The sequence below is a fragment of the Camelina sativa genome, chromosome 2, assembly GCF_030686135.1.
Source record: "Camelina sativa cultivar CO46 ecotype springtype chromosome 2, ASM3068613v1".
NCBI lineage: Eukaryota > Viridiplantae > Streptophyta > Magnoliopsida > Brassicales > Brassicaceae > Camelina > Camelina sativa.
This window is the reverse complement of record NC_141881.1, coordinates 13,006,584-13,016,808: the sequence shown is the minus strand read 5'-3', so window position 1 is coordinate 13,016,808 and position 10,225 is coordinate 13,006,584. Positions and strand designations below refer to the sequence as shown.

The following is a 10,225-nucleotide window of genomic DNA, read 5'->3' as shown; positions in this document are numbered from 1 at the left end:
CCTGGTAACCAGACGAGGCATCGAGGCGAACCCAAAGCAAATTAAGGCAATCATCGATTTGCCACTACCAAAGAATGCCAGAGAAGTTCAACGACTAACCGGACGGATCGCCGCCCTAAATTGTTTTATATCCAGATTCACCGACAAGTGTCTACCATTTTACCAGCTTCTCAAAACCAAGGGCAAGTTCGAGTGGACCGAAGCCTGTCACAGCGCGTTCAACGAGCTAAAGAACTATTTATCGACCCCACCGATCTTAGCGAAGCCGGAGCTCGGCGAAATCTTATTTCTTTATATTGCGGTCTCAGAGTCGGCCGTCAGTGGTGTACTCGTTAAAGACGATCGAGGAGAGCAACGACCCATCTTTTACATAAGCAAATCACTCGATGACGCGGAAACTCGCTACCCAACAGTCGAGAAGGTTGCCCTGGCAGTCGTCACATCCGCAAGAAAGCTCCGACCATATTTCTAGTCGCATACTGTCGCTGTCCTGTCCAACCAACCTTTACGGTCAATACTGCACAGCCCGAATCAATCGGGTCGACTAACGAAATGGGCAATCGAACTTAGCGAGTACGACATCGAGTATCGAACTCGCCCGGCTGCAAAATCCCAAGTACTCGCCGACTTTCTGATCGAGCTACCATTTGGGGAAGCCGAACCAACACCCACTGACCCGTCAGATGACCGGTGGACCCTGCATGTGGATGGAGCATCCTCCCATCTTGGGTCAGGAATAGGGATTCGACTAACTTCGCCGACCGGAGAAATTTTGGAGCAATCTTTCCGTCTCCGATTCCAAGCAACCAACAACGTCGCCGAATATGAAGCACTCATCGCCGGGCTTAAACTCGCCAACGAAATGCATATCAAGCGGATACGAGCTTTTTGCGACTTTCAGCTCGTCGCCAACCAGTTCAGTGGCGAATACGACACCAAAAGTGAACCCATGGCCGCCTACCTTAATGTCGTTAAGATTTTGTCAAAACGCTTTGACGAATTCGAGCTCATCAAAATCTCCAGAGGAGACAACGCTCCGGCCGATTCTTTGGCAGCACTCGCGTCGACATCGGATCCCGATCTTCGACGAATCATCCCGGTAGAAAGCATCGATGCGCCGAGCATAGGTGAAACACATGCCGAGACTTGCCTCGCACTCCACCAGCCCAACGAAATCAGGACCACTTATCGAACGATGAGGTCATGCCGAGGATGCGAACCTGCATCTGACAGCGACGAGACAGATTGGCGAGTCGAGATCCGAGCATACCTAGCCGACGACGACGTGCCAGCAGACAAATGGGCTAAACGGAGATTAAAGGCCAAAGCCGCCCGCTACACCTTGATGAAGGATCATTTGCTTCGATGGACGACATCAGGAGATTAAAGGCCAAAGCCGCTCGTCCTCACTGATTATTTCACCAAATGGGTCGAGGCCGAGTCTTATGCGAATATCAAGGCCAGGGACGTCCAACTCTTTGTCTGGAAATATATAATCTGTCGCCACGGTCTCCCGTATGAAATAGTCACTGACAACGGATCGCAGTTCATTTTCCTGCAATTCGAAATTTTTTGCGCAAGGTGGCGAATAAAACTAAGCAAGTCAACGCCGAGGTATCCACAAGGAAACGGCCAGGCTGAAGCTACCAACAAAACCATACTCGATGGCCTAAAGAAAAGGCTAGACGCCAAAAAAGGTGCCTGTTCCGACGAGCTAGACGGAGTACTTTGGTCCTACCAAACAACACCAAGGACCTCCACCAACCAAACCCCATTCTCCTTAGCCTACGGGATGGAAGCAATGGCACCCGCTGAAGTCGGCAGTTCCAGCCTCCAGCGAACAATGCTCGTCCACAACACCGCGCTCAACAGTCAGATGCAAATGGATAGACTCGACGAGTTGGAAGAAGAACGAGACAAAGCACTCCTACGAATCCAGAACTATCAGCTCGCCGCGGCCAAATACTACAACAAGAAAGTCCACAATCGGCATTTCGACGAAGGTGATCTCGTCCTCCGTAAGGTCTTCGAAAATACTGCTGAGCCAGATGCCGGAAAAATGGGGGCTAATTGGGAAGGTCCATTTATAGTGTCTAAGGTCGTCCATCCCGGCGTGTACGAACTCTTAACAATGGGCGGAAAACCAGTGCCGAGATCTTGGAATTCAATGCACCTCAAGCGCTACTACTACTAAAAATCACCAAGCGAGCCCGGCTATGTCCAGCTCGTCTTTTCTATAGTTTGAATACACATGTAAATGTGAACTACGATCGGCTTGATCCCTCCTGATCGGAGGGTAGTAGGCAGTCCCACTCTACGGGACACAGCCGCCAATAATATAAATTTTTTTTTTTTTCCTCACAAGAGTGAGTTGTCGTTTGCAAGTTATTTTAGTCGTTACCATTGGCCCGGTAATGACCCGACGTTCCGACGTATTACTTTAAGCCGAGTCGCAACTCGCACAAAAGGGTAAGCCGACTATTAACGGTCGCCCCTGGTTATATCAAGCCGAGTCGCAACTCGCACAAAATGATAAGCCGACTATTAACGGTCGCCCCCGGTTATATCAAGCCGAGCCTAGCTCGCATAAAAGAGATAAGCCGACCATCAAAAGTCGCACTTTAAAAAAAAAAAAAAGAGAAAAGAAAAGTAAAGAGTAGAACTCTCAAGATTAGCATAGAATTTGACTTATTAAAAAAAAAAAGAGATACAACAGTCTGATGCGGGTGCCGACCCCATTACGGCACAAACAAAAAACAATAAAGGATAACAAGTCAATCAACTCCAAGGTCGGCACTGGAAGGCTCAATGAACTCTAACCCGCCAATTATGGTTTGCCAATGACGGCACGATTCCTTCATGTCTTTCAGCAGATCCATCAGGACAGCCGCACCTCGTCCAATCATATCCTCGAGGTACGCACGGATCCCTTCGACGCGATTACTCTCACTAAAGTAGTGACTTGTGCTCTCCAGTTGCAAAATGTAACGATGAAGCACGTCGATACGAGCTCGGCAGGCCTCGATTTCCTCCCGATCTTCAAACGGCCTTCGACCCAGGGAATCAAGGTCACCCTGCTCAAGTGTAGGGATCACCACTTCTGCAAAAAGATTCTTGCGCCGGGTACGTTCGTCCAGCAGCCGATCCAAGCGCCACTTTGGAACGAAATATCCTTCGTCAATCAGCGTTTCGAGACATTCCACTGTCCCGTCCACGCTACAGAAATCATAATAGCGTTCGAATGAACGACGGGTGGAGATGATGTAAGCTCTTAGCCGCTGGATGCGAGCATTATAGTAGCCGAGTTCCGATTGTATCACCTCGTCGGACCTAACGCCGAGTCGTTCCCGCGCCCTACGCAACCACGCCACTCTAGTCGTCACTGGCATCAGAATAATTTCCTCCTCCCTACAAAGACAAAGGAAACTCACCAAGACTAAACTGAAGTAAAAAGCAAAGACTATTTATAGAACGAAAAGCGCAAGTCCCAACAAACAAAGGCATTCAATGACCAGTAAGCAACGTTTCGAAAAATAAGGCATTAAATAGAGTAGGAATAAATGCCCCAAGGGCAGGAATAAAGTTTTTTAAGGGAGCCGACCCCTAAACACGGCGCATAAAAGTACGTGGGAGCCAACCCCAAAAATACGGCAAACAAAAGATAGTACGAGGGAGCCGACCCCTTGACACGACGACAACAGAGGAATCACGAAACTAAGCCAACAACCGGCGACTCATGCCCGGGAGTTGACGGACGTGGAAGTCCTTCGGCAGGACGATCCGTAACTTGCTCCTCGACTCCATCAGAAGGGTGGTCGTCGGCTCGCACCTCAGCTCCATCAGAAGGACGATCGTCAACCTTCTCCCGCTCGTCCAGTTCTTCACCCCCAATCTCCCCACTCTCCGACCCATCACTCCCACCCTCGTCATTACAGACCTCGGTATTCCCGCTGATTGGGGAAGCGATCCAAGTCGGAATTGGGGGAAGAGGCCCGGCAAAGATCTGAGACATGTCGAAGTCAGCTTCGGTAATATCCGGCAGATCGACCTCTTCAACCTCGCTCTTCAGTTGGCTCATCACAGCCGTAACTTGGTCCTTAATCCCCTCATCGAGCAAAGAAATCTGACCCTCGGCAACGAGCGTTTCGAGCATCTGGACGTTCCCAACAGCTTGGTTATACTCAAGAAACTTCTCCCGCGACGCTTCAACCGCTTCGGCGTAGCTTTTGTGCTTCGATAAGAGCCTTTGCACGCGACCAGCCACCTCGTGTAAAGCGTTGATTCGCTCGTGGTGCCCATACTCGTCACGTCGATCACTAAGCCTCCTCGTCTCCGAGTTAAGGGTGAGCTTCAGACTGTTATAGGCAACTTCAGACTCCTCAAGCTTCGTCATAAGGGAGTCTCGTTCTGTGATCAACCCGCTCCGGTGATGTTCGAGTTTGGCCACAAGGTCGCTAAGTCTCTGGTTGGACCGCACCGCCTCCCTCAGTTGCGCCTCGAGGCGCTCGATCCTCTCACTCGACGCCCCAGAACGCTCCCCTTCCAAGTTCCGAACACGACGCTCGTAGCGAGAAGCCATACGACTGATACGCGCAATAAACTATCAAAATGAAAGGAAATGACAATCATAAGAAAAACGAGTAAAGGAAGATTAAAAGCAAGTTGGTTTAACCGAAAAACCTCAAAGGACGCTTGAGCAACGTCGGTAACCGCGTCGGCCTCTTTCATCTTCTCAACTGCAGGAAGACGACCTTCACCAAAGTGGATCTTCCGAAATAACTCGGCACAAGATCGCGAGTCATCCGGAAATGGACGAGCCCCAGAGGAATGCGTAAAATTCCAGCTGAAGTCGACTGACTTAGACTTCTTCGATGGGGCAGACTGCTCTTGTTCAGGACCATCCTTCCTTTTCTGCGAATCTTTCACCACCTCGGCGATGCGACCAGGAGTCCCGACCACCTTCTTCCTTGGAAGTGTCTCCTCTAGACCAATGTGACGATTCGGGGGAAGGGATCTTGGACGCATCCTCGAAGGGTCGTCCACAAGTTGACGAGAGGAAGGAGAAACCCTTTTTGACGAGCCGAAGCTTGGAGGATTGGCACCCGGACGAGCATCATGACGGGGAGCGGAACGAGGCAACGGCTCCGGAGCTCGGCGATAACGAGCAGACGCGTTGGGAACACTCAAGTTCATCTTACCCATCGTCCCGGCTACAACACAAAGCAACGAAATTAATTGGAGAACTCAAGGAGCAGCAAAAAAAAAAAAACGGGTTCAACTACGCTAGGATGTACCTGTCTTTCTTCGAGGATCAGATGTCTTCCTTGAACGACCCTTTTTCGACTCGGTACCTGGCCAAACGTAAGGGCAGAAAACTTTGATCGCGTCTATCTTGGCTTGAAACGAAGAAGGGTGTGGGAGCAAACACCTTGGAACAACAACTAAAAAAAAAAAAAAAAGGGGGAAAGGTTAAGCACAACCAGAGAATAGTGCGAATAAAATATACTAGGCAAGAAGGGTCGGCTACCGGGTGAAGGGTTCCACCCAGAAAACCAAGGAATCGATGGATCCTCCAAAACCCCCTCACCGACTTCAAGAAAGAAGTACGAGCCCTTCCAGTTATATGTTTTGCCCTTGGCACCCTCGACGAGCATCGTCTTCCTTCCCGACGCTACATAGTAAATTCCAGGAGTTTTGTCTCGGCTCGACGGGTTCAGACACGTCAACTCTTCCAAATGGTCACAAGTGAGTTTAACCCCCGCAGCTTCGGCCATAATCGAAAGACCAACAGCGTTTCGAAAGGTCGCCGGGGCAAATTGAGAAATGGCCGCCTCACGACGAGCAAAATATGTCATCAGGAAAGACGGTAAAGGGAAGGTAAGCCCGCACTCGGTGAAGTACTTCTCCAAAAGGCAAATAAAGCCGGAAGGAGCATCCCAGGGACGCTGAAATGGTTATGGTATCAGAATTCTCGGTTCGGTGTTTAATTTCCGAATGCGAACTGCATCAGACGCCGCTCCCGGTTTCAACGTGGACGGAGGAAAATGAGAGAAAAGGTTCTCGGTTGGCAAAGGAACGTTGTCCAACTCGGGAAAGGATGGGTCATTGATCAATGGCTCGTCTATCAGGGAAGGAATCCTGCAAGGCAGACCCGACGAGCTTGGAACCGCCGACCCTGGGACGAGACGACGTCTCAACTCTTCAAATCGAGCCATGTCTGAACCCGCCGAAGACGAATCAGAGGGACTCCGAGAACGGCCCTCCCGACGAACGGACCTGTTAGAGCCATCAGATTCGGAAGTCGTCGCTCGTCGAAGGTGGCTCTCGACGGATGGATCGGACGATTGAGATCGAGGGGAGTTCATAGTAAAAGTACGACGCAGTAAAAGCAAAATAACGACGAGATAAGAAGAAGGGAGAATACCTGAACGATGAGCACCGAAAAATGCGAGAAGAAGATAATGAGAGAAATGGAGAAGTGATATTTATAGGAGAAGGACGAAGGATCTGGAAGGGTCATCATTACGACACGCGCCCAATAATGATATGATTTCCGGATCTCACGCGCGTCGATCACCGCACACAACGATTCGACCTCAAAAGTCGGGAACTGTTCCTTCACGCGCGACTTTTCGCTCCTTCACGGTTGTTCTTCGCCTAAAGACTACGAACTAAAGGGCTGGGGGGGACTACTGTTGGGGGTGGATCCACACCCCAAACAAAAGGCCCAGCTCAGGAAAAGCCCATAATAAACCCCCAATGGAAGGGAGGGTGTTATGGTCTTTTACATAGACGAACCGACACGACTTTCTATAAATACAGGCGTACGGCCTGCGTAAAAAAGGGGTCAGAGAAAAAGGAAGAAAAGTAATACAGTAAGTACAAGAACCTCAGCTCGTCCAAGCAGAAGTCAACGGTTTTGGAACCAAATCGCTCGGAGAATCGGCGAGATAACAGCTCGTCTATTATCCTTACCTACTTTTGTAACTCGTCTAAGTTGTGTTAAAGCCCGTCTTTTGTGTCTCAACATCAATATAATATAAGAGAACTTCGACCCTCATTTGACCGAACTAAATATACTAATTGTGACTGATTCCATCATCAACAGTAGTTGTATGTAGGGTTTGGTTTTTTGTGTGTTGAAGATAATGATCCATTTGAATTTTCTGCTTTTGTATGTATAGTTTGTGTTTGAAACAAATAATAATTTTAAAATATAATATCAAAACTTATATAGAAAAGATCCCAAAAAAGTGTCATGAGCAATTTAGCTAGAGGAGAGGAGTATTAATAAGATAGGTATGAATCTCGTATATACGAGATAAGGTCTAGCGAATATTGATGTATACCCAAAGGAATAATACAAGTCAACGAAACACAATTCTATTCTTTAACTTGACATAATATCAGAGTTGAGTTTCTAAAAAAAAAAAAACCTAGACTAGTAGATCTTTTTCTTTGTCTCCTCATTTCTTCTTCGTTTGTTTCTAAGTTCAAAGAAAGATGAGTGCATTTGACGAAAACTCAAATAAACAAGTTACAGTTGCAACTAAAGCCACCAAGGAAATAGCGGCCAGTTCGACTATCTTCATCCCTCTGATAATCCCAGATTAGTGATCTCAGAGTTACAATTAAACGGAGAGAACTATTTAGACTAGGCAACCGGGCTGGAAAACGTCCTACGGCCAAAGCGTAAGAGGTCTTTTATTGACGGCAGCTCACCAACTCCACCTATCACATTTGAAGACTACAATTAATGGAGAACAGTGAACATCATGATAGTGGGATGGATTCAGTCTTCGATCTCACCAAAGATCCATTCTACAGAGATGTTTACACCTGAAGCATACAGTTGTGGGTTGACCTAAAGAAGAGGTTTGCGGTTGGAAACTCTATCTGTGTGTATCAATTAAAGGCATAGCTCATCTCGTGTAGGCAAGAAAGTCTCTCTATTTTGGATTATTATGGAAAGCTTTCTTCCAAGTGGGAAGCACTCAACAATTACAAACCGATTCATGATGCGAGTATACCATGAACCGGAGGAGATTGTGCAAAGGAGGGTGTCCACAAGAACCATAATTCCTAACCGGCAGTACGCCTCTTAACCAGAACATTGCCTCGGTTCGGTTGGTTACATTTCTATTTCAGTTATTTCGATTTCAGTATTGTTAATAAGGGTGGCTAAGTCACCACTTTTCCCATTTCGTTCTTGCACTTTTCCACTTCCGTGTATTAAGGGATCGGATGATCTCCACTTTGTATTTTGGAATTCTATTTAAGAAATGAAAAAGACAAAAAGAGGTAGTCTTAACTACCCAAAGAAATATCGACCTTGTTTGTTCTTGTAACAAATTCTCTTGCTTTGAAGAGGGACCAACAATTGGTATCAGAGCACTTTTTATTTTCTTTTTTCACAAACACAATTGCTCTCAGACGATCCAAACGTAAAGGGAAGCTTACCGCGTCTCCGGAGTTCTCCGTCGAGCCGATGGCAACCCACAAGGAGCGGTTGGAGGAGTTGGAGACAAGCCACGGCATGATGCAGGATGAGATGCAGAAAATGACGGGGGCCGTGGTTGACCTGAAAGGAGATTTGGAGGACCGACATCGTCAGATGGAGGAATCCTTCAGGCAACTGATGGATGCAGTAGGGAAACGTGTGGGTGGTGTATCATCATCTTCACACCAGAGTCGTGGTGCAGAGAGACGACAACAAAAAATGATGGAGAATCGAGGAGAGTGTGACAATCCGTTTGCTTGCGACACAACCAACCTCAACGGCACATTGTAACGACAGGTGAAACTGGATTTTCCACGATTCCATGGCGGCGATCCAACAGAATGGCTGTGTAAGGCAAAACAGTACTTTGACTAACACGAAATACCACCAGAACAGTTTGTTCGTTTCACAAGCTTCCACCTCGACGGTGTGGCCAATGGCTGGTGGCAGGCCACAGCCAGGGCATTTCGCAATGATCGTGTTCTCAACACTTGGAAAGTGTTCGAGGGTGAGTTGTGGGCAAGATTCGTACCGAATGGCAGAGAAAACTTCCACGAAGCACTGAGATTTGCCAAATGGGATCGCTTAACGCATACCAAGAGGAGTTCGAAGAATTACAAAATCGGGGTTATGGCTGGTCTCAGGAGGCGTTGGTCGGAGCTTTCTTGAATGGTCTACATCTTTCCATCGCCACCGGAATCCAAATGTTCCAACCCAAATCACTCCGCGAGGTAATCAATTACGCCATTGATGGATGGCCAATTGCAACGCCAGAGGAAGGAGAACCGGAAACCGCCATTCAATACCAGACCCTTCACTTCATCGGCTCCGACAGTAACTGAGAGCCGCAGCTGTGACTCGACTGCTCAGGCATCAAAGAAATTGTCGTGGGAGGAGTTGCACAAGAAGAGGAGTCTCGGCTTGTGCTTTAGCTGTGACGAGAGGTACACGCCGGGGCACAAATGTTAGAAGTTGCAGCTCTTACTAATGGAGAGAGATGAAGGGGGTGACGACGACGATTTGGTAGTGGCGGACGGGGATGGGGAGCCAGAGATTACACTCAATGCTCTCACTGGCTGGGACTCACCAAAAACACTTCGGGTCCAGGCAACCATCAACCGCCGACACGTGGTTACCCTAATTGATAGTGGATCTACACATAATTTTCTCAGCGAAAAGGAAGCCAATCGTCTGAACCTCAAACTCACGCAAGTCAAGCCATTTCACGTACGCGTTGCTGATAGCAACCCACTCCGGTGTACCGGGAAGTATCAGCAGGTGGCCGTGGATCTCGGCGGTGTCACGTTTCACATCGACCTCTATAGTTTTCCTATAACCGGTCTGGATTGCGTATTGGGTATCCAATGGTTGGAGCTGCTGGGCCCAACTACGTGTGATTGGAAAGCCCAATGGCTTAAGTTTTCTTGGGCTGGTGACGAGCACACACTACATGGGCTTAACCAAGGCGAGATTAAGCAGGCCCGACAAGTCGAAGTTTTTAATGAGGCCCGAAAGGGACAACTCTTGTTCGCTCTTCATGTTGCCGACCAGAACGACGCCGTTCGTGCCATACCAGAGGATCTGCAACCTTTGGTCGACGAGTTCAGCGATGTGTTCAAGGTACCATATGAGCTTCCTCCCTACCGACAGATTGAGCACCATATCGCACTGAAGGAAGGTTCAGACCCCATCAATGTCCATACTATTTTAAATATAAAAATTTAA

At 48.2% G+C, this 10,225-nt stretch overlaps 2 protein-coding genes across 2 annotated transcripts; both read left to right on the top strand.

Annotated features, from left to right (window-relative positions):
* Window positions 1-1,792: 1,792 nt before the first annotated feature.
* Window positions 1,793-2,194, top strand: LOC147948532 (uncharacterized). Its single transcript, XM_087467429.1, has one exon. The coding sequence runs from the start codon at window positions 1,793-1,795 to the stop codon at window positions 2,192-2,194; it is 402 nt and encodes a 133-aa protein (XP_087323555.1).
* Window positions 2,195-9,487: 7,293 nt separating this feature from the next.
* Window positions 9,488-10,225, top strand: LOC147948531 (uncharacterized). Its single transcript, XM_087467425.1, has one exon. The coding sequence runs from the start codon at window positions 9,488-9,490 to the stop codon at window positions 10,223-10,225; it is 738 nt and encodes a 245-aa protein (XP_087323551.1).